The 25,365-nt window shown below is 36.6% G+C and overlaps 1 protein-coding gene and 1 non-coding gene across 2 annotated transcripts; both read right to left on the bottom strand.

Annotated features, from left to right (window-relative positions):
* Window positions 1–15,532: 15,532 nt before the first annotated feature.
* Window positions 15,533–21,767, bottom strand: LOC138877041 (protein PEP-RELATED DEVELOPMENT ARRESTED 1, chloroplastic-like). Its single transcript, XM_070156471.1, has 9 exons — window positions 21,364–21,767; window positions 20,524–20,679; window positions 19,761–19,829; window positions 19,504–19,674; window positions 18,058–18,201; window positions 17,757–17,897; window positions 17,587–17,652; window positions 17,118–17,177; window positions 15,533–16,730 (listed from the first exon to the last, which is right to left on the bottom strand). Exons 1-9 carry the CDS (start codon window positions 21,691–21,693, stop codon window positions 16,686–16,688), a joined length of 1,182 nt encoding a protein of 393 aa, XP_070012572.1. The 5' UTR covers window positions 21,694–21,767; the 3' UTR covers window positions 15,533–16,685.
* Window positions 21,768–21,841: 74 nt separating this feature from the next.
* Window positions 21,842–21,914, bottom strand: TRNAK-UUU (transfer RNA lysine (anticodon UUU)). Its single transcript has one exon. It is a non-coding gene; the product is annotated as a tRNA-Lys (tRNA).
* Between the last annotated feature and the right edge of the window lie 3,451 nt (window positions 21,915–25,365).

Genomic DNA, 25,365 nt, shown 5'->3' on the forward strand with positions numbered 1-25,365 from the left:
TTACATATTCTGAATATGTGATAATTTATAACCTAATGAACCTGGTCCTTGATGATAAGTAAATTTTTTTAAACTTTGTATTGATGATTAATCTGAGTTCTTACAGGGTCTAAGTGAGTAAAAAGCACATAGTTTGTCATCATCAAAACGGGGGAATTTGTTGGCCCAAGTAAATGTGAAGTTTTGAAGACTGACAAAAGAATTAAGACATGAATCAGGTCCATCTTGTGAAGCACAGTCGTGATCAACCCAAACATGTGAGATGCACGTGAAGGAGATAAATCTAACTTATCAGAAGTAATATTTCCTGATCTGATCGAAAAGGTTGCATATTGGATAAGCAGAGAAAGACTCCTCACACAAAGAGAACACAGTTTAGGAAGAGGATAGAGTTAGAGTATGAGATCAACTATAACTCTTCTATCATAGAAGAGTAGCATCTGTATCTCAGTCAATCTCTAATTACTAACCCCTTAAATATCAGTGTCGTTCTCTTTTACAGGTAATGCACATAAGCAGAAGTTAAACATGAATTGAGAGCAAACTAGCAAGCCAATTTTGCAAGCAATTTATATGTGATTCAAGCATGCAATCCTGAAGCTACTTGAACCAGATAGAAGAATCAGTTCCAAGTGTCTATCTTTTATTCTAGTTCAATTGTAGTAGGTGATTTTACATTGTACCTTTCATCTTTTATAGAAGCAATTGTATTAGGTACTTAGAGTTTTCAAGTTAGAGTTAACTTGAAGTTGTCGTAACAATTGAAGCTGTGTGCCACAACGGGATTAGAGTTAATCATTGGTTTACAAAAGAGTTTTTGTAAATGCAGTTTTTGGCTTAGTGATTTTAGTGGAGAGTTTGGGAAAATCCTACTGGAAAGTAGGTCGTGGTTCTTTACACCTTTTGAGCCAGGGATTTTCCACATAAAATCTGTGTTATTTATTTTCTGTACTTATTATTCTGCAACAGTAGTAGTTGGAACACATAGAAGAATCAGGTCCTTCTATAATCAAGTTAAGCGAAAATTGGGATACCACACAAATCACCCCCTCCCCCCCCTGTGTGGTATTGAAGTCTAAAACATCAAGTATCCTTCAGTCTTGAAACATATTTAACTTTTATCTCCATTTTTAAAAATATTGCAGATATAATTAAATCGTCAGAACTTCTCATTCTTCTTCTCCTTCTGTTTTCCTCTTCCTTCATCTTCTTCATGTGTACTATAAAAATGATCATTGCTTAATTGTTGTTGAAATTGAACGTTCCATGATATTATATTGTCTCTCCCTAAAGATTTGGATTGGTTTGATTGAATAAAATTATAGGACATCATTGTTGAATTTTGCTAAACTTGAAAAAAAATTAAAAAAAAAAACAAAGTAATTCTATTGATTTTAGAAGTTAGTTTGAATCTAATCAATGGGATTTTTGGGATTGGTAGAAGGTTTGATATCATTTTTGTAGTCATTTGGACCAATTTAGATCAATTTTGAGAAACCTATTGGAAAAACTTCTGATGACCCGTCAGAACTTGTAAATAAGTTGTTCTCAAGCTACGACACAATTTGCACTAAAGTCCTGACGATCCGTCAAGGTTATTTGCCAAGTATTAGAACTTTCGATGATCCGTTAAGGTAAAAATAGCACGGGCTAGTCAATTTTCGGATTGGTCATTCAAAAATAGTCAGTGTTTGTAAAGTCATTGAAAAATAATCACTATTTTGCTGCAACATGGAAAGTTCCAGCATAATATACTGGAGATTGGTGTACCTGTGTATGAACTTCCAGCATATTATGCTGGAACTCCAACACGCGAAAAGTTCCAGCATATATGCAGGACCGGTAAATTATACTGGAACTCCAGTATATTATTTTGGAACTCCAGTATATTATTCTGGAGTTCCAGCATAAGTATATTGGATAATATACTGGAGTTTCAGTATATTATACTGGAATTCCAGTATATTATACTGGAGTATTTTTTTGGATTTTGAACAGTGTTTTCGTTCAGATTTATCCTTATATAAAAAATGGCTAAATTTCAATTACTTTTGAAACTGCGGCTATTTTTGAATGACCACTTGTAAATCTGGTTATTTTTTAATTTCTCCCTCCGTTAAAACTTCCTGGCAAATTCTATAATTGTCAAACTATTTTTGCAAAATTTATTTAAAAGGCTCAAAACCTTTAAATAGTGGCACAAAATCAGTCTATTTGTGCAAACCATCCACCTAATATGTTGTAGATACTTTTTGGGGAATTCTATATTCTTATGCCATATAGTAAACTATATTACCTTTTATACTTAACTTTTAATATAATTACCTTTTATATACCTAATTACTATTTATGTATATTTTAGGGGTTTTAATGGTATTAATTAGTCTCCTAATTTAATTCTACCGTATATTCTCACTTCCCCCAAGTTTCTCTCTCCAAATCCTACCCCCTCACCCATGTATCAAACCACACTCCATGATTTTGACAACCATTAAAAAGCTTTGAAGCTTTGAATTCGAATTTGTGTTTTCAAATGACATTTTTGGATTGGATGTTATTGCAAAGAATTTTGAATTCTCTCTACGTCTCTCTCTATCTCTCAACCCCAAATTTCAGTAATATAAAGCAAAGGAAAAGAGAGCAGCAATTCCACCATTGACAGTCATTAAAAAGCTTTGAAGCTTTGAATTCGAATTTGGGTTTTCAAAAATCATTATTTGTTTGGATTGGGTGTTGTTGCAAATAATTGGGAATATGGTTTGGAGTTTATATCTCAATTTTGAGGGGTCTTGGTGAAGATTAGACTTGGTTTTGGCTGAATTTCAGATTGAAACTCGTCAAAGAAGAAGAAGAATAAGAAGAAGAAGAAGAAGAAGAACACATAACATACATTATATTGTAGAAATTGTAGAAAAATTGTATTATGTTATTTATATATATTTTTTTTATTATTTAACTATTGTATGAAAGTTGAACAATATTGTTTAAAAGTTATATTTAAGTTGTATGGTACTGTAATTATATATAATTGAGTAGAAATAATGTATGAAAATTGTAGATAAGTTGTATAATATATAATTAGTTGTATGAAATTTATTACTATGTATAAAAAAATGCAATATATACAAAAGACATATTGTATAAAATTTGTATTTAAGTTGTATGTTATTGTAGTTGTATTTAACTAGGTAGAAATAATATGTAAAAGTTGTAGATAAATTGTATAATATATAATTAGTTGTATGAAATTTATTTTTATTATGTATAAATCATATACAAAATATAGAAAAGACATATTGTATAAATTTTGTATAAAAATTATATTTAAGTTGTATGATATTGTAGTTGTATTTAATTGTATAGAAATAATGTATAAAAATAAACACATCATAATAGCTGTTGGAACTTTGAAAGTGAAGTTAGCTATTCTATTCGTATTTGCTAAGTAAATAGTAGTATAAGATATGATATAATACGAACCAAGAGAGGGACCATTATTCATTAATGAAAACTCAAATCCACTCAATTTGTCCTCGCGAACTTATGGAGACGTATGCCTAACTCAAAACTAGACTAACATTATATATAAGTAACCATAATTTCTGTTAACAAAAACCAGTGTCAATAAAGAAGAGCTTTTTTCATTTTTAGTAGCTTCAGGAATTATTTATATTCGTCCAAAAAAAAGGACGAGAACACCAGAGACGATAGACGGAGTTAGTCGTAATTGAACCAAGATGTCAATCTCCTTCTTGAAATTGCAGTAAAGACAAGTGTACAAAGTTCGTATACAAAATACTTCAACCTCCGAATAATTTTGTATAAAAAGATAAGGGAAGATCTGGAGAGAAAAAGGAGAGAGGAGGGGGAAAAAAAGGAAAAGGGTGCAACTAAATCCCTTAATTGAAGGCACTAATAATGGATTGGGAGCCTTTTAAGATGGAATATATATATTGTATACAAAACTTGTGTAGGTAGGGTAATTTACTAAACATGAACATTTAGGGTAATATAGTTTACTATATGGCATAGAAATGTAAAAATCCCTACTTTTTAATGAATGTAGCCTAGGAAGAAGCCTATTATAAATTTAGCAGATATAATGCCTTGAAAACAACAGAAAAATTTTGGAAAACTACCAGCTATGTCCTTTTATAAGTAGCTCATTAAAAAAATTGGTCAATTCATAAAATATTATGAATATTAGCCAAATATTACTAATATCAGCCAATTAGCTATTTGTAGCAAAAAAGAAAGGTCAAAATTTTGCTTTCTTTTGAGTGTGTGTTATTAGAATACATTTGGTACATCTTAAAGAGTTTGAATGTCAGTTTTGGAATGATTTGGTGAAGTTTTGAGATGGTTTGAATTGAAATTCGAAATTAAAACTGAACATGAAAAAAATGATATGTGTATCACACTGTGTATCATTTGTGTATCACATATCTATCATATTTGTATCAATTGTGTATTATATGTATATCCATGTAGACCTATGTGTGAGATACATGCGTGATAAATGTTTGATACATGTGCCGCAGAAGAATTTTTTAACTCGATTTAATTACGAATTTTGATACAAAACCAGTCCAAATCACCTCTAATCTTCCTCAAATTTTGTATATTAACTTATCTATATGTTTTCAATGAACTTCAATTATATCCACTGAAAAAGTTCCTTTTTTGCTTAGATTTTTGGAATGTTGTATTTTTTATTTTTATTTTATATTTCATCACCTTATTTACTACCTCATCCATGAAATTTCCTTCCCGTCTTTCATTTAATGTTGCTAATCACGCTTAAAAATATGGAAGGTAATTTTTGCATGTGATTCTTTGAGAGAGAAAACTTTATTTATTTGGTTTTTTGAGTTTTATATGTATTTGGCTAGTTTTGGTAAGTCTATGACTAATGGCTAAAGGTTGGTAAGTTGAGACTTATTTGGGACATTTGTGTAAGTTTTCCAAAAAATTTGTTTTGACAAGTGAGGCTTGCCCAGTTGGTAAAGTACCTCCACCCACGATCATTAGGTCCTGGATTCGAGTCACGCTGGAGAGCAAGTGTGGAAACATTATAGATCCTCCTAAATTGGGAGGGAATTTACGGAGAAAAAAAACAGAAAAATAACTATCTTGAAACAATATATAATTTAAAATAGAGTGCAATTTATATGTATTAATAGTGCACACTTGTTTTATAGATAAAGTTATACGGATAAAATGGAAAAGATAAATATTCCTTTTAGCCCAACTTTCAACTTATCACGCACTTTAGCCCTAAAGTCCTTTTTCTATTAATTAGCTATGAGCGCAATCATTACGACAAACTCAATTCTAGGTCAACTTCTATACGTGTGAGGTGCGATCAACCTTGAAATTTTAGTAATTAAGAACTTGCCCTCTGGTAAGCAAAGGAAAGTAGGTTAACCAAGACGTAAAGGCAGTTTGACACAAAAAGAAGCTCTGTCATAAACACAGAAGGAAGACAGGTTTGTTAATGCTTGAACTTGATGTAAGTGATTACGAGGTTAGTCTTCTAAGATCATCTTGTTTCAAATTGACCATTAATAATTTATTAATTTTCGAAATATTCCTGTCAGTGAGTGATGCCATGAGTGATTACGTACTGGACTTATTTAATGAATTGAGTCTTCCACTGCTCTCCACGGTATAATGAGGTGGATAATTTTGTTATGTCTGAGGCGGAGAAATTAAGAAAGTGAAGAAACGAATTAGGGAAAGGGATATGAGAAGGAGTCTATACTGGCTTATTCGGTGTATTGGGCCTAAGTCACAATTAACAGGCCCAATTATGAGAAGCATCAGTCCATAATAATCAGCAGCCCAATTACTAGTCAATGCCAGCTAATAAATAACATAATTGGATAGAGCGGTTACTAGTTTTGATTTTGGTAAATCTGATTACTCTCTCTTCTCTCTTTCTCTCTCTTTTTGTTCATCTCTCTAACTTCTTCATCTTTTCTATTTTCCAGGTGGATACAGGAGCTCTTTTATATTCATTGTAATTGTAACACAATCGATTGAGCAATTGAATAATAAATCATGTTCTGCTTGTTCTTCTGCAATTTCTTCCTAAAATTTCTAGTACATTACAAATTGGTATCAGAGCCCGATCCTCGCACCTTGACGATTACAGAAACTCGAGCCAAAGTTACAGAGGAAAGCGTTAAAAAATTAGAACATCAATTACAGAGTTACATGACTGAAACCAATCAGAAATTGGAAACTAATGAAGCAAAAATGGATGATCTTGGTCACAAACTGGATGTCATGATGCAGAAGCTATTCACCAACAAGGATGGCCTTCTGGGGAGTGCACCAGCTGAAATTCATGAAAGAACAGAAGGATCTGGTAGTAGAGCAAGGATGAAGGATCCTCATGAAAATTCTGGCGGTATATTCCATGTGAACAACAACAAGGTTGATTGTCCTTACTTCGAGGAAGGAGACCCTAGATCTTGGCTGCGAAAATGTGAGAGATATTTTCATTATAATTACATAATAGATCCTCAACACAAATTAGAAACTGTTGTATTACATTTAAATGGTAGAGCTAAGTCTTGGTACTTTTCATATCAATTAAGCAGGGGAGTTGTAAGATGGGCTGATTTTGTGGAGAAAATTTGTAAGAGGTTTAATAATTCTGATAATAGCAATCTGAATTTACTTGGGAAATTCAAAAGAATTGAACAAATAGGGACTGTGAATGAGTATCTTGAGAAGTTTGATGATCTTAAAGCTTGGGTGTTGATCAAACACCCTACTATACCTGATGAATTTTTTTTAGGGTTCTTCATTGAAGGTCTTAAGGAAGAAATTAGATACACAGTTAAAATGTTGGATCCTTATTCTTTGAGTCAAGCAGTAGAGAAGGCTAGACATAAGGAAGATTTGTTGGAATCAATGAACAAAAAAGGGAAATTGGGGAGTAGTAGACAAGAGGTTCAGTATAGCACTAATCTTAGTGCATGAGTGGTTAAAAATTCTGGTATGGGGCAGAAAGAAGGAAACCCTAACAGTTCTATTTCTGGTAACAAACTGTTTGAAGCTAGAAAGGCTAAATGAGAGTGTTACAAGTGTGGGGAGAGATACTTTCCAGGTCATGTGTGCAAGAATAGACAAATTAATGCCCTATCTGGTACTATTGAACAGGGGAAGATAGTAGAAGGGTCCAGTTTGGAGGAGCCTTACGAGGAGGTGATTGATGAAGCCATTAGTTTAAATGTCTTATCAGATACTGTTACATCCAACACAATCAAGCTAAAAGGAATGTATGGGAAGCAAGGGTTGATAATATTAGCTGACAGTGGGAGCACCCACAGCTTTGTGGCTAGTGACACTAGCCAAACAATTAAGTTGTGTGATTAGAGAAGCTACACCTATGAGGGTGACTGCTGCCAATAGTAGTCATTTGATGAGCTACCACGACTGCTCTCAGTTCAAATGGAAGGTTCAAGGAGTAGAATTTAATTACAAACTCAGGCTATTGGATATTAGAGGTTGTGATATAGTACTTGGTGGAGATTGGATGAGAAAACATAATCCTATACTAGTTGACTTCATTGGGTACAGGTTGCAATTTAGTGTCAATGGGAAAAGGGTAGATTTGAAAGGATAAACTGAGTTATTTGGAATAACTATATACAATCTGCAGGAGGGCTGAACATCATATATCTATATATTTGGAATAAAGACACAATTTGCAAACTACTATGGGTTGCAGATGAAAAGAAAGATACTTTATGGATCCAATGGGTGCACAATTTCTATATTGTGGTATATTGCGTTGTATGTTTATTCATGATTATGGTCATGCACTTAGCGTGTTTGTTGTTGATACACATGTTTGTTGATTGTGAGCATTGTGGCTCGTTGGATATTCCATGCAGATCGGTATGTCTGGATCGGGCTCCGTGATGCAGCGGGGTTATGTTAGGATATGATTCTTTGAGCTTATTTCGTGTATTTTGCTTCTCCCATGTGGAATGACATCATAGCATTATGCCTTGGCGGTTGTATCTGCGGATTTTGTTGGGTAGTTCTCTTATTTGGTTCTCCTCCCATCTTTGATTATATTCGAGTTGTTGCATGTTGGGCACGGATTGTATCATATGCGGCTCTAGGTGGCATTTATTGTGGCTTGTCGGCCGAGCGGTTTGTATTGGATGAAATGAGGTTATTGGACCTGAAATTAGTGCAATCGATTTTGGATAAAGTATGTTGAAGGGAGAATGTTATTAACCAGCTCAGAATTCGGCAACGATTATTGTCGGGCGCGAGAACTACACGCCTTATTGATTGGTTGAGTGGTTATGAGTTTCTATATGTTTCTTACATCATTAGAAGTATTGTGAAGGTTTGGGATAAGAGTTTATTTGACATGAGATTTGTTATTGGCACTGAATTGGGTAATAAGCAGTTATTACAATCTGAAAATATTACTATGAGTACATGAGTTATGTGGTAAATCATGTGATTATATCTTGGAATATGGTTATGCCTTGATGCAGCTTGTTTAGACTTATAGATGCAAGAACCGGGTCTCATAAGGAAATCCGAATGTTGGAGATTGGGTTATAAGATTTATGGACTAATGTTGAAAAAAGAATCTTCAGTTAGGTTTTATTGACGGGCATATATATATTGAGGTAGAGTGTGATCACCCATGTGTATGGTAATTTTATATGATGATTTGATGACTTTGGAACGACTCTTGACACGTTCGAGGACGAACATATATTTAAGTGGGGGAGAATGTAACGACCCGACCGGTAACTTTCAGCATTGACATTACATTCAGTGGTTTGAGGTCTTGAGTAGCTTCATATGATGTATTACAACTTGTATACATGATTGATTTTGATTTTCAGGAAGTTTGGGATTGATTCGGAAGAGTAATTCTCAATTTAGAAGCTTTAAATTGGAGTAGTTGACCAAGGTTTGACTTATAAGTAAATTATCTCGGATTCATATTTCGATAGTTTCAATAGATTCGTATGATAATTTTGGACTTAAGTATATGTCCGGATTTGGATTTGAAGATTCCTAGGGTGGTTTAGCTCTATTTGGCGAAAGTTAGAATTTTGAATACTTTGACTTTCTGAGAAGGACTTAAGTAGCTAAGTTTCCAAAGGTGAACACCCCCTGTCCTTTATAGTATAGTCGTAAAGGGCTTCTCAGAAAAGTCAGGAAGAAGGCATTCGAAAGGCCGACCACTATCTCATAGGCATTCTGGTGGTAAAACCGATGACCACACGGCTCTATACCAAGTCATGAGCGATAGCGAAGCCAAGCCGCCGTCTATAGGCGAAGGGACGAAAGCCCGACGAAGGCCTATGCTACAGTAAGAAAAAAAGTACGTTGAGGTTACGAAGTCACTTAGCCGTATACTATACAAAGGGAAAGGCGTCGGTACGGAGTCACGTCAGCTGTGGATATAGACTAGGCTATAAGGAACGGAGTCAACAACTATGGACCGAGACTACACTAAGGAACAAGGAAGCTTGACTGAGAAAAGAAGTCAAGGAACGAAGCTGCTTCTCTAATAGCCCCGTTGAATAGGAGGGCGAAGGCTTTTTGAAAAAGTCTTTTTTGTCTTGTAAATGCATTTTTTTCTATTTAGAGAGAGGGGGCTTCAAGTTCTTAGGAAGAGCCGTACGAGACAGCTCACGTACGGTTCGGACACTTGACTTGCATACTAGTTAAGTTTAAGAATTTGAGTTGACTACAGTCAAATAATGGACTTAACGAGCTTTGATTCAGGGTATGAAAGTTCCAACAGTCTTGTATGATGGTTTTAGACTTGTCCTCAACTTTTGGTTGGATTCTAGTAAGTTTCGGATAGGTTTTGGTTGTATTGTGCTCATATTTGGTGTTTCGTCGTCGTTTCCTTAAGCATAAATGGTACCGCATTAAGCAAATGAGCTCTAAATTCTATTTTGATTAAACTATTAGATTTGTGTCCTAATTACGGAACCATAGCAAAAAGAACCGTTAAATTCGAACAATATATGAGAGAGTTATGTCCATTTTAGTATCAGAATGATAGTTGATGATTGTTCTTCGAGATGCGAAGTGGAGTCCGCACCCACGGGAAAATAGGTCCGTAGGTACGGAAATGACACCTGTCAAACCACAAGTGCAAGTTTTTGGGCGCGAAAACGGAAATCACTATGTATTAAAATTAGACTGCATTCATTTAGTATTTTGAGCATATTTTAAGTTCTAGGCTCCGTTTGAGGTAATTTTCATGGCGTTCTTCTCGTTTTGACATGTGGTCAGTATCTAACCTCAAAATTTATATTTTTAACATGATTAAACTCATTTATTTGTGAATTAATCCATATTTTGGTTAGAGATTTTAAGATTTATTCACTAACATTTAAGATGATAAAATTTATGGATTTAGAGGTCGATTTGAAGTCGGATTTAGATGAAACGTGCATATTTGAACTCGTATTGGAATGAATGATCGGGATTTGTGACTTTTGTTAGGTTCCAATAGGCGAGCTCGGGTTGACTTTTTGGTTGATTTTGAGTATTTGATTAATGATTCGACCTTTATCATTTGAGTTATATTCCTATGGCATTATTTGAAGATATTGAATTCTTTTTTGTTAGATTCGAGCCGTTCGGATGTCGATTCGTGCGTGAGCATTTTTAAGTTAATGATTTGGCTTTTTTGAGGTAAGTATTTTGCCTCATCTTATTGAAGGAATAACCCTTAGGATATGACTTTGTTTGTCTAATTGAAATGCGTTAGAAGTGATGTATATGCAAGGTGCCGAGCATATATACGGGTGATATGTATGATTCATGAACGGAGTAGTTTTTATGTTGTACCATACCTTGATTTGGATATTGTGTTTCTTGCTATCATGCTTTATATTTGTATGGTTACGTGAACTCCGTGAATCATGGTAGAGATCATGTGTAGTTGTTGATTTCCTGTTGGGCATGATATTTGTTGTTGTATGGCGCATCTGCTTGATTTGAGTTGTAGTTGTATACTCGCATTATATGCATTTTGTGTGATGGACTGGATTGGCAGCACGCGAGTGGTCTATGCGGTATTATGATTATGGCACGTGAGTTGTTTGTGCAACACGTGAGTTGTCCGTGCAGTGTGTGGACTTTCATACGGTATTATAATTATGGCGATGTCACTTTGGACTTGCAAATTCGAATGAGGTCGAACTTTAGTCTCGTCAACATGGGTTAGGTTAGTTTTGACTCATTCGTTCGAAGGATAACGAATTTCACTTTTGCGTGGCGATAGCCGAGGTCCGCATGGGTGTGAATTCTAACGAGGTCGAATTTTGACTCGTGATGAGTTCGAGCGAGGTCAAACATCGATTTGTTAACTTGAGCGGGGTCGAATTTTACTTACTTGGTGAGGGCAGGGGGCCGTAAGGGTGTAAATTCGAGCGAGGTCAAGATTGTAACACGTTGTGAGTTTGAGCAAGGTCGAACGTTAACTTTGCTTGGAGAGGGCCGATGGCCGTAAGGGTATGAATTCGAGAGAGGTCGAAATTGTAACCCGTTGTGACTTCGAGCGAGGTTGAACTTTCCTTTCGCTTGGTGATGGCCGATGGTCGTAAGGGTGTAAATTCGAGCGAGTTCGAGATTGTAACCCGTTATGAGGTCGAACGTTAACTTTGCTTGGCGAGGGCCGATGGTCGTAAGGGTTTGAATTCGAGCGAGGTCGAAATTGTAAACCGTTGTGAGTTCGAGCGAGGTCGAACTTTTCTTTCGCTTGGCGATGGCCAATGGCCGTAAGGGTGTAAATTCGAGTGAGGTCGATATTGTAACCCGTTGTGAGTTCGAGTAAGGTCGAATGTCAACTTTGCTTACGAGGGCCGATGGTCGTAAGGTGTGATTTTGAGCGAGGTCGAAATTGTAACCCGTTGTGAGTTCGAGAGAGGTTGAACTTTCCTTTCGCTTGGCGATGGATGATGGTCGTAAGGGTGTAAATTCGAGCGAGGTCAAGATTGTAACCCGTTGTGAGTTCGAGCGAGGTCGAACGTTAACTTTGCTTGGCGAGGGTCGATACCCGTAAGTGTGTGATTTCGAGCAAGGTCGAAATTATAACCCGTTGTGAGTTCGAGCGAGGTCGAACTTTCCTTCCGCTTGGCGGTGTGTGGGCTCGGTAGAATCGTGAGATTTGTTTGTTGCATTGCTTTTATAGGAGAATATTACTCGTTGCTGCATCGTTTATGCGTGCATCGGGTTGAGTCCCGATTTATCTGGTCCCTTTATTGACGGGATGGCCGATGAATTTTATTGTTTGTGCTTCTGGGCGGCCTGGGACCTGATTGACTCGAACGAAGTTCGGGCATGATTCGTAATATTTAGTCGGCAAAACTGGCATAGGGTTGCCATGGCGAGCATACGTGCAAACTTTTTGTGCTTGTGTTCTGCCTGTGTTGGGGAGACTATGTGTTCCGTGGACTCACCGCCCAGTCCCAGGTTGTGGAGGTTGTTTCTTAATAGTGTTGGCTTGTTCTGAGTCATTTATCTGTTATTCGCAGTATGGTACGGTGTGGAGGATTTTGCTCGATCGTTGCTTGCGGGAGGATATGCGGCAGATCATTTTCCTGGCATGTTATTTTGATGGCATCTGTTCCTTGTTTGCGCACCTGGAAGAGTGCTCATGTTCCTGTTCCATTCCAGAAAGAAGGAAAAATAATAAGTTACAACCAAAAGAAATCGTCTGTTACCTTGACCTGATTGGCTGGTGAGGAGAGAAGGGCGTTGTAGAACGACTCATTTAGTCTCGCACTAGCATGGCGACTTCAGATTTGGTAGCCCCGTGCCTAGCTCTGTCGTTAGTCGAGTTTGGACTTCTTACGGACTGACAACTTACTTCGTCTGTTGGGATCTCGAGCTCGAGTCCCGATCTGATCCCGTCCGGGGTGCACATAATTAAAGGAAACATAAGTTATATTTCGTATATACGGGTAGGACAAGCTTGTTATTTCGAGGAATCATTCAATAGGCTATCGTCCTTTCCTAGGGGGGAGGGCAATACGCATGAAGTATAGATCAATATCTAATAGTTAATATAGCAGATAGCATTGCGGAAGTGCTCAATATGTAGTGGCCATAATCTCACTTTTGACAGCTTATACTCACTACGTACCAAACCTATCGCTATAGCAGAACACGGATTTTGTATAAATATGAGACATAATTCCGATTTTATGCAAAGACCTGACCCTGCTTGATTTGGTTATTTCAAAAGCTTGTCTACAACTTTCTCGCATTGGTATTTATAATGAGACGGTCAAGCTGCGACAGCCGGGGAGTGAAGCCCTAACTGACTTCAGATCTAGAGGGAGAAGAAGAGTGAGAATGGAGATTGAGGGGAAGAGGCTTAACACTAGAGTGAGTACACTGGGGACGGAGAAGGAGCTGTCAGTGTCTGTTTCAAAGCTGTTCCTTTAAAATTCAAATTATGAGACGGTATTGTCCCTTTTTTTTACTGCTTTACTTTATACTTAATTCAAATATAGTACAGTGCTGCATAATTAAACCCTCCAGTTTGTTTACGGTATTAATTAAACTATAGTACTACTATTTGATATGGTTTACTAGTCAACAGGGAACGAGAAGAATGTGAAACTATGGAGGAAAAGCATTAACGGTCACTTTTTAATTTTGTGAACTCCGCCAAATGTGTTGGAGGATATAATTACTGTCACATGACACTCACCTAAACCTGGGCCTTTACCTGTGACTTTAATATTTACCTTGCTAAATTCAATACGATTTGCCTGCTATCAACACCACTAATACTTAGGACATATTCACATCAAACAATGAATTAACGGTCAATTCTATTTCATATACACTTGTATTGTTTGACCATAGGTAATTTATCACTTGACTTTATTAATGTGGCTTGACCCCCTTCCCAGGAAACCCTCCTCTCATAAGTGTTAACTGTTGATATTCATTAAATGTCGATCCTAAATTTTAAGTTGTAAAACTTAATGGTCACAATTGCTTGACAGGTGGTTACTGTAGTTATTGAAAGCACCTAATTAAAGAAGTTACCAGCTGTGATTCTTCAAACGCTGATAAAGCACGTAGCTTCAAAAGTGAAGGTACCCTCGTCTTTGCACTCTTTATTTAACTTCCGGCTAGTTTTCACGAAGTGACATAACTGAAATTTCAGGTCTAATTAATCCTCGATGGCAGGAGAATTATCATTTTGTTTGTACTTCATTTGTTCTTTTTTCCTTCATGCACTCTCATACACAATCCATGTGCAGAACTTGCTCAAGTTGAGGAACACAATTTTCGGAACAAGTTTTAGGTAGAAAATGGTAAAGCCAAGTGAAAAATGTGACTCTCTATCTTAATTGGCCCAATTTCAGCACTTCATGTTCCTTCACAAATGACTTTTATCAGAACGTATGGTCCTTCTTGTCATTTTTCATAGAAGAAAGATTAGTTGAGCACCTTTCAAATTGTGAGCCCCACAGAAGGAGGGTTTGCTTTACGAGAAAAGTCTGAATAGATAACATAACGGCTCTTCTGATGCTTTGTCGAGACTAGAATTTTGAAAACTGGAACGCCACTCTCCAGTAGTAGATTTTGAATTAAACCAAACGCGATCATTTCAGAAGGAACCAAACTTTAGCTGTCGTTCTCAACCCGCGAAGTCAAAATTTGGTATAAAACAATTCTAATCTAATTTAAACTACTGATAACAATCTTCTTCATATTTCATCCTTAAAAAAACTAAAACACTAGCTCAAACGATTTCTTAAATTTAACCTCTTGTAGATTTCTTCACTCTTATTCTATAGCTAATCATAATGTCTTATTAACAACTTACTTGTCCGGTCGACTTTTGCATATTACATAGAGTACTTTAGCAATAAAATAAATAAAGATGTGGTTTTTTAGTACTCCTAACACAACTCTATATCACTATCACTATTATCTTCATTTCCATAGATTCCAGAGCCACAATGCAAAATTATTCCTAATTTTATACACTGCCGGGGTAAAATTATTTACACCATTAACACTTAAACACCAAGTGCAAAAAATGTTGAAAAAGTAACTGATCAAAATTTTAATGCAAAAAATGTGTAGTCATTGAATTCATTTGAAAACGATAAATAAAGGATGCGTGAAGGATTAGGAGGAAAAAAACACAAACTAAAGCAACCTGCGATACTTATCTAATTTAATGAAAGCTGTGTAAGTAGCATTTACACACAAAAAAAAAAAAAAAACGAGCACCTCACGTGGCCATTTCCAGTGCTTTTATTCTAAAGGATAGAAAAGAGATGGGGAACAACTATTGGCATGGGGCACTCTAAGTTGTCCTCTGACCAACTTGAAGTTCAGGGGTATCTCATTTTTTGTTATATCAACATCCCCAAAAGCGCCACTACCTATAATTTCCTGCTACTCTAAGTTAAAGAATTACAATATGAAATGCAAATCATATTTACTTCTCGACCAGAAGGATTAACAGGTTCAAAGCACAAGATAAAACAAGTCGAATTTGAGCTCAGTTATTCATGTACTACTCGTCTCTTCTCCCAACCCTCGAGGCATCAACAATAGCTCAATATACACGACTCCACTATCGAGTTGCTTTAAAGTGGTTATGGTTGACAAAATAAATGAAACTAACGTACAAGGTTTTTTCAATAATGATGGTATTCAGACTAACTCCTCATTAATCCACAGCGGATCTGTTATTTTTCACTAGGCACCAAGTAACTCTATCATCAAAGTTTAGGAAGATAAAATAACCAGTTAGAATTCGAACATTGGCTCCGAAGGACGCCATCCCCACTCATCAACTGCTAAGACACTCCCTTGGCAAAATTCAGCACAAGATATCTTCTTTAAGCAAAATAAAATATGACTATTAGGAAAAAGCAGAAGTATGGAAGAAAGGGGTTTAAGTTTTTAAATATCATTTGGGGCATATAAAAAACTTGAATATTGGAGCATCGCTGTGTCTGGAGTGCGGAACAGGTTCTTGAAATGAGAATTGAAGGACAAGTAGGCCCAAACCACACATGGGTTTCCCCACACAGACACTTTATCTTGCTTCAATTTTGTGATTCGATTGATCTTAGAGTCCCGAATTATCATCATTGCTAGTGATTGGACATGGCTAAAAGTATGATTCTACCCATGTATGGGTTTGTTCGCTGTATCACTGAAAGATAGATTTGCATATCATACCTCCGGAAACATGCTGGCTCCTTATCTCATAACTTTCCTTTTTCTCCTTTCCTCTTTCAACTTCTTGCCATAGTACTTCTGGGAAAATGTTTTAACACTTGTAAAGCGCCTATATCTTTGTACTTGTGTTCTTGTGTTCTTCTTTGGGTGTTTCCAACAGTAGATGTCTCAGAATTTTGTTTCAAATTCTATGCTATTTCCTTCCAACTACTCGTAATTGTTCGTATGACAACTATGCATAACTCTAAAACTCTTAATGTCTACTAAGATTCGAGACTGCTGTATAAGATGCAAAATCCAGCACCCCCCCCCCCCAACCACCAAATTTACACATGGATTATGACAAATATTCACACCCAAATTTTATGATGCTTACTAGATATTTAGACAGGATAGATCGGCTTTCTTCTCCGAGCGTTCCTACAAATTAGTGCAAGGAACAACTAGAATGCTATCTCTTGAAGTATTTGAAGTGTGTTCTGGCGAACCTGAAACCACAATTAAAAATTCAATAAGTTGCTACTTCTCAAGAAACGTCAAAAACAATCAGCAATTTAGCAACCTGTCATAGATAGACTCCCAACTACCAAACTTTAGGAAGTCTACTCTCAAGTGTAATAAACTAAGATTCAAAAATTTAAAAGACAGCCAAGTTAATGACACGATATACACGCTCCAATCTTGATATACATGATTTACTGAACGAAGTTAAACTTGGAGAACTCTCAAGTAACTTTCACCAGTAAAGGAGGAACTTTACGACCCTTCTACCTTAGAAAATGGCTATGAAAGTCAACTAGCGGGGTAGACATATTGCAAAGCGACTTTCTACATAAAATGCTACCACACACAAAGACAGATTAACAATAGCATACCCATTCAAGATGCTGTGCTGTGACTCCAGAGATATTTCCTCCATATATGCCACCTAACACCTAAAAAGTCCCAATAAAGATGTGGTTAGACATCATAACCGCCGGGGCATTTGCACAAATGGCCTATTTTTAGGCCACTATTTAAATTATGTCCCAACCAACCCAGTGGGCTAAATTTGTCTGCAAAAAGAGAAGTTCATCCAACAACTTTTAAAGGTAAAATTTATCCCACTGGGCTAATGGGAAGAAAATTTGAACAGTGGCCTCAAAAAGGCTATATACAGTGTAAATAATCCATAATTATCTCATACTTTTCTTTCGTAAGACACTTGGCAGAGAAATTTGTATCTGGAAACTGACTACCACATAGTCAAACTTAATGTACTTTTTTTTGTGACTAGCTCACCAGAAACCATAACCACCAACTCTACATCCTATAACAACAACCATATGCACAGGCAACTCTTACCTTAGAAACTGTCTCAAGAAACATGCCAGGGCGCACAGGCAATGGTTTACGCCCACTTACACTTGCCTGGGAGAAAAAGTAAAATTATCATAATGCAGACTATAATTTTCGTTGAAAAAACTTTTGGATATCTTAAAAAGTAATGAGATCATTGCGAAACAGAATCTCACCCTTCCTGCAATTCCACCAGCATTACTAACTTCATCATCCGAACTTTCTGCACCTTCCTCTTTACCCAGCATCACATTTTTTATCATGTCGTGTACAGTTTTCCCTGGTCTTAAGGAAACAAGTTTAGTTAAAAAGTTCACCTGCATGAACATAAAAAGGCTAACATCAGAAAGAAAAGCACAAGCAGCAAAACAAAGACATCCAGGTAGTTCATTTCTCACAGATTAACTACATTTTAGGAAACCTCCTGAGCAGTTGACCAATAAAACGTGACCGGATATCGAATGTTCAAGAACAAACCTCTGATTCAGGCAGTGTATTCAGGCCACGATCATTTCTTTCGTCAAGTATTCCACCTCCCATCATGTTCCTAGCTTCTTCTCTGATTAAAACTAATCTTGCTAGTAACTTCCTATCAGGTACAACAGGACGAGATTCCATTGTCTGTGGCAAAGGCAAACCAGTATTGTTTAGTGAAGCAAGGGTAAAGGAATCCTTCTAACCTAATAATATTGCAATCTGCATTAATCTGATAAATTACTTTCAGGGTTCAGAAAACACACTACATGATGTCACATATTTAAACTTAAGTACCATCAGTAACTTGCAATCTCAAAAAAAACGAAAAAATGCATATAGATAAGCATGCATGAAATAGTTATAATTTGGTTCGTACGGAACATCAGATGCTTCTTGAGCATGAAAACTACAGTTGAACATAAGAGTAAAAGGAATATCCGGACCAAATTATTACTATGCAATATTGCATAAGAGGCGTGATTCCCAAAAATCTCAATTTCTTTCTATAAGATGATACATGGATGTTATATTTAAATCAGAAAAAGGGGTCAAAACTGATTGCGAAGAATGAAATGTATCACATGTATTGAATTTCAAAACACATAAAATAGAAGTCAAAAGGGAGTAGGACAGAAAAAGTATTTTGAGAAATACTACAGCCTTACAGCACGTAGTTGAGGAATTTTTTAAAATTATTGATGACCAACAACTAACAACTCTCAAGTGCATGAATAAAATCAGAATGACTTGACAAAATCGAAGTCTAAACGACTTGATTTCTGGTCAAATAGACTTCACTGACACAATTTGCAGGTTAGGTTACTAACAGGAAACAATGTACCTCATTCTTTGGATCTGTTAACTACGATGGTTTTGTTAAGACTTGAAATTACCACAAGTTTCCTTCCTTTTTTTACTGTATATTAACAGGGGCGGGAGCGGATTCGGCCTAACCCAGTAGCTTTGGTTCGAACCCTGTATTTATCTTAAAAAATTCATTAAATATGTATAAATTATTAATCTAGAACCCAGTAACTTCAAACGATTAGAATCCCGAACCCATAAGCTTGAAATCCTAGCTCCGCCTCCGTATATTAACATAAATAAATCTGCAACTCGAGAACAACAAATAGATAATGAAGTATGCATCCGACACAAGTGCCTTAAAAATAACCAGCATTAACACTATAAATTTTAAAACAAGTTGGCTGGGCATAGTTGTTTAATATCACTATGTGAAAATATTGACCTAACCATATCAGCATGTTCCACCCCCTGTAAAAGTTTGTGGTTTCTAATAAGTTGTGTCCTAAGGGACCTGTAGCCGAATGAAACTGACACAGACAAACTATGTTGTAGCCGAATGAAACTGACACAGACAAACTTTGTACTTAGATCCCAACAGTTCAACTGTCTCCTGACTATGCATGTACATTGAGAGCCTACCTCCAGAATATCATCAGCCTGGTTAGCTATGTCATTCAAATTTGCGCCAGGAAGATGAACTTTTGTGCCATTCTCACTTTGGAATACTCCACCACCTGCAGCTACTCGCCTCAGCAATTCATGCCGGCTTTCTTTTTGGGGGGTTCTACAGAGCAGGCCTACGACTTGAACCTAGAAAGCATATAAGTTCAACCCAATGTAAAAAGAAAGACTAGAGCAACAATGCTGCTAATAATTTAGTCAATGATGATACTCACATGAGGGGGGCATTTCTTGGTAAGATGTGATAACACAGTCTCCTTAATCACCTCCAAGATTGATTTGCGCTAAAAGAAACATTCAGTTGTTAACATACCCGCCAAGAATATTGCTTATATAAATGCAATACTCAGAGAAAATGAATGGATATGGACAGAGAACAAAAAGAAACACAAAACATAGCAGAAGACAAAATATGAGCAGATATACAGTTTGCTATATAAATCATATAGTGTTCTTCCAAAATGAAGGAGAATTGATTACATTAGAAAGTTTCTTTTGTCCTTTAGATTCTTTGCTTATCGCTCTTCATTCCCGATAACTTTCATTAATTTTTTTTTTTTTTGTCAATTAAGAAGTAAATACCTATAGGATGAAAAAACCAGAGATGAGAGAAAACAACATATCATGCACACAGGCCTACTAAGTTGTACCAGAACTATCAGTATCACTAATCTTCTGAATGAGACTGCTTTACTTCACTACATCTTGCACCAGGCAAAAGCTAAAATGATGAGCATCAAGGACAACTATTTGTCATTAATTGATCTCTAAAGCCAGCATACAAATTATCTTACCACACAGAAATGCACCAGATGTGTCAACGGTGTGAGAAGCATATAAAACTAACAAGTGAATTGCTCGTGGCAAAACAATGAAACAGACCATAAATCACAGATACAGAGTAAAAAATTATACTTCAACGAACAGCAGTCCTTAAGAAAAAATAATGAAAACAGATCAGGAACATATAAAAAACACCTTGTCGTCCTGGTCCTTTTCAGCAATTTGGATCATGTAATCAAGGGCCATCATGAAACCGGACTCCATTTCATCAACTCTCTTCCCAATCACTCCTTGTGCAGCCAATTGCACTGCTACCTCCTCAGATGCTTCGTCCATCTTCATATCTTCCAACTGTTTCATACATATGTATCCAATAAACGACATTAAATGGATGAATAACTAATCCAGCTGACATACTGGACTAACTGTGTAAACAACTTGATTGAACTACATAATCAGGTATCCTATCACATACATATAACACTTATTTGATGCTTTTAGTTGTTCTTGGTTATTGACATCACAATGCACTTCCCAAATGTATCGGCAAGCACATAGTTATATCATGTTATTACTACTTTCATATTTCTACACCTACCAATTATCCATCACCATATAATTGCTAAATAGTGTAGGTGGAGTAGGATTCATTTCTAGGGATGCTAGCTATTAAGAATTAAGACGTGCCATTGCAATATTCACACCCTTCAGATGACAATGCAGAGACTTCAGATTATTCCTAAAGGCAGCAGATATTACGCACATTCACATGGATTTCGAAATCCTATTACCTCTGATTTTTAACATCTTTAATAATTCAACACGACCAAATTCGATGAACAGAGTTTCCAGGGTTTCCACTACCACTAATTTTAACTCTACTCTTCAGAATTTCCATTTTCCTATCAACAGGGTTTAGGGTTTAAGTGTTCCAGGAATCAACACTACGGAAGATTTCGTAGTTATTAAAAGATATATACCACCGCAATTTTAGAAAAAACGAAGAACGTTAGTACACAATAAAGGGCAACGTACTAGCTTGGCCATTTCTTCAAGGACAGAGGTAACTTGGTCACCGCCTTTAAGCAGAGCGGCGTACTGAGAACTATCCCAATTGCTATTTTCAGGTTCACGACTTTTATCATTTCCATTTTGAGCTCCAAATTCCTCCGCCAAAAATCCAGCGCCGACCTCGTAACTCGTGCATAGTGCCGAAAGGTTTTGTCTGCTGAATGGCTTCAGCTGCAATGAGTACTGAGTATGGATGGAGGGTTGAAGGAAATGACATGCTGGTGGAGTCGAGTAAAGAGATGGAATTGCAGGACCAGCCCGAGAAAAAATGCTAGGAATTGACAGAAACGCCATGGATAAGAATTTTGGGGGTGAGGGGGGGAGAGAAAGAAGAAGCTAACGATGGAGCTGTGAAAATTTTGTTTTTATTTTTTATTTTTTCTGGAACTATAAAAAGTATGGTGAAGCAAAAATATCAAAAAAGAGAAAACAAATGGAGTAACGCCGTCTGTGGGAATCGAACCCACGACCACATGGTTAAAAGCCATGCGCTCTACCAGCTGAGCTAAGACGGCACGTGTCAGGCATCTTTTCATAATCATAAATCAATGCTACTACAAATTTATTGAACTAGGTTCTCTCACAAGGCTCAGCTCCTTCATTATTTTCCCATAGAGAATTCAGAATGGAAGAAACTTGACCACTAACCTTAAAGTCGAGGAAGGGAAAATATTGCTTGGCTATGAATGTGTTGAATTGTATTTCAAATTTATGATTATTATTCCTACATGAGTTATAGGTATAATTTGCACTTAGATTTAACTATATACAATCTGCAGGAGGGCTGAACATCATATATCTATATATTTGGAATAAAGCCACAATTTGCAAACTACTATGGGTTGCAGATGAAAAGAAAGATACTTTATGGATCCAATGGGTGCACAATTTCTATATTGTGGTATATTGCGTTGTATGTTTATTCATGATTATGGTCATGCACTTAGCGTGTTTGTTGTTGATACACATGTTTGTTGATTGTGAGCATTGTGGCTCGTTGGATATTCCATGCAGATCGGTATGTCTGGATCGGGCTCCGTGATGCAGCGGGGTTATGTTAGGATATGATTCTTTGAGCTTATTTCGTGTATTTTGCTTCTCCCATGTGGAATGGCATCATAGCATTATGCCTTGGCGGTTGTATCTGCGGATTTTGTTGGGTAGTTCTCTTATTTGGTTCTCCTCCCATCTTTGATTATATTCGAGTTGTTGCATGTTGGGCACGGATTGTATCATATGCGGCTCTAGGTGGCATTTATTGTGGCTTGTCGGCCGAGCGGTTTGTATTGGATGAAATGAGGTTATTGGACCTGAAATTAGTGCAATCGATTTTGGATAAAGTATGTTGAAGGGAGAATGTTATTAACCAGCTCAGAATTCGGCAACGATTATTGTCGGGCGCGAGAACTACACGCCTTATTGATTGGTTGAGTGGTTATGAGTTTCTATATGTTTCTTACATCATTAGAAGTATTGTGAAGGTTTGGGATAAGAGTTTATTTGACATGAGATTTGTTATTGGCACTGAATTGGGTAATAAGCAGTTATTACAATCTGAAAATATTACTATGAGTACATGAGTTATGTGGTAAATCATGTGATTATATCTTGGAATATGGTTATGCCTTGATGCAGCTTGTTTAGACTTATAGATGCAAGAACCGGGTCTCATAAGGAAATCCGAATGTTGGAGATTGGGTTATAAGATTTATGGACTAATGTTGAAAAAAGAATCTTCAGTTAGGTTTTATTGACGGGCATATATAGATTGAGGTAGAGTGTGATCACCCATGTGTATGGTAATTTTATATGATGATTTGATGACTTTGGAACGACTCTTGACACGTTCGAGGACGAACATATATTTAAGTGGGGGAGAATGTAACGACCCGACCGGTAACTTTGACCATTGACATTACATTCAGTGGTTTGAGGTCTTGAGTAGCTTCATATGATGTATTACAACTTGTATACATGATTGATTTTGATTTTCAGGAAGTTTGGGATTGATTCGGAAGAGTAATTCTCAATTTAGAAGCTTTAAATTGGAGTAGTTGACCAAGGTTTGACTTATAAGTAAATTATCTCGGATTCATATTTCGATAGTTTCAATAGATTCGTATGATAATTTTGGACTTAAGTATATGTCCGGATTTGGATTTGAAGATTCCTAGGGTGGTTTAGCTCTATTTGGCGAAAGTTAGAATTTTGAATACTTTGACTTTCTGAGAAGGACTTAAGTAGCTAAGTTTCCAAAGGTGAACACCCCCTGTCCTTTATAGTATAGTCGTAAAGGGCTTCTCAGAAAAGTCAGGAAGAAGGCATTCGAAAGGCCGACCACTATCTCATAGGCATTCTGGTGGTAAAACCGATGACCACACGGCTCTATACCAAGTCATGAGCGATAGCGAAGCCAAGCCGCCGTCTATAGGCGAAGGGACGAAAGCCCGACGAAGGCCTATGCTACAGTAAGAAAAAAAGTACGTTGAGGTTACGAAGTCACTTAGCCGTATACTATACAAAGGGAAAGGCGTCGGTACGGAGTCACGTCAGCTGTGGATATAGACTAGGCTATAAGGAACGGAGTCAACAACTATGGACCGAGACTACACTAAGGAACAAGGAAGCTTGACTGAGAAAAGAAGTCAAGGAACGAAGCTGCTTCTCTAATAGCCCCGTTGAATAGGAGGGCGAAGGCTTTTTGAAAAAGTCTTTTTTGTCTTGTAAATGCATTTTTTTCTATTTAGAGAGAGGGGGCTTCAAGTTCTTAGGAAGAGCCGTACGAGACAGCTCACGTACGGTTCGGACACTTGACTTGCATACTAGTTAAGTTTAAGAATTTGAGTTGACTACAGTCAAATAATGGACTTAACGAGCTTTGATTCAGGGTATGAAAGTTCCAACAGTCTTGTATGATGGTTTTAGACTTGTCCTCAACTTTTGGTTGGATTCTAGTAAGTTTCGGATAGGTTTTGGTTGTATTGTGCTCATATTTGGTGTTTCGTCGTCGTTTCCTTAAGCATAAATGGTACCGCATTAAGCAAATGAGCTCTAAATTCTATTTTGATTAAACTATTAGATTTGTGTCCTAATTACGGAACCATAGCAAAAAGAATCGTTAAATTCGAACAATATATGAGAGAGTTATGTCCATTTTAGTATCAGAATGATAGTTGATGATTGTTCTTCGAGATGCGAAGTGGAGTTCGCACCCACGGGAAAATAGGTCCGTAGGTACGGAAATGACACCTGTCAAACCACAAGTGCAAGTTTTTGGGCGCGAAAACGGAAATCACTATGTATTAAAATTAGACTGCATTCATTTAGTATTTTGAGCATATTTTAAGTTCTAGAGCTCCGTTTGAGGTAATTTTCATGGCGTTCTTCTCGTTTTGACATGTGGTCAGTATCTAACCTCAAAATTTATATTTTTAACATGATTAAACTCATTTATTTGTGAATTAATCCATATTTTGGTTAGAGATTTTAAGATTTATTCACTAACATTTAAGATGATAAAATTTATGGATTTAGAGGTCGATTTGAAGTCGGATTTAGATGAAACATGCATATTTGAACTCGTATTGGAATGAATGATCGGGATTTGTGACTTTTGTTAGGTTCCAATAGGCGAGCTCGGGTTGACTTTTTGGTTGATTTTGAGTATTTGATTAATGATTCGACATTTATCATTTGAGTTATATTCCTATGGCATTATTTGAAGATATTGAATTCTTTTTTGTTAGATTTGAGCCGTTCGGATGTCGATTCGTGCGTGAGCATTTTTAAGTTAATGATTTGGCTTTTTTGAGGTAAGTATTTTGCCTCATCTTATTGAAGGAATAACCTTTAGGATATGACTTTGTTTGTCTAATTGAAATGCGTTAGAAGTGATGTATATGCAAGGTGCCGAGCATATATACGGGTGATATGTATGATTCATGAACGGAGTAGTCTTTATGTTGT

The sequence above is a fragment of the Nicotiana sylvestris genome, chromosome 9 (genome assembly GCF_000393655.2).
Source record: "Nicotiana sylvestris chromosome 9, ASM39365v2, whole genome shotgun sequence".
Taxonomy (NCBI): domain Eukaryota; kingdom Viridiplantae; phylum Streptophyta; class Magnoliopsida; order Solanales; family Solanaceae; genus Nicotiana; species Nicotiana sylvestris.

Bases quoted from the DNA above. Each gene is read 5' to 3' on its own strand.
- LOC138877041 (XM_070156471.1), bottom strand. From the start codon at position 21,693: ATGGCGTTTCTGTCAATTCCTAGCATTTTTTCTCGGGCTGGTCCTGCA. The intron at 18,202-19,503 runs GTAGGCTCTCAA...CCTTTGCCACAG, and splicing joins AGGCTGATGATATTCTGGAG to ACAATGGAATCTCGTCCTGT. The intron at 16,731-17,117 runs GTATGCTATTGT...TTGTGGTTTCAG, and splicing joins CAGCACAGCATCTTGAATGG to GTTCGCCAGAACACACTTCA.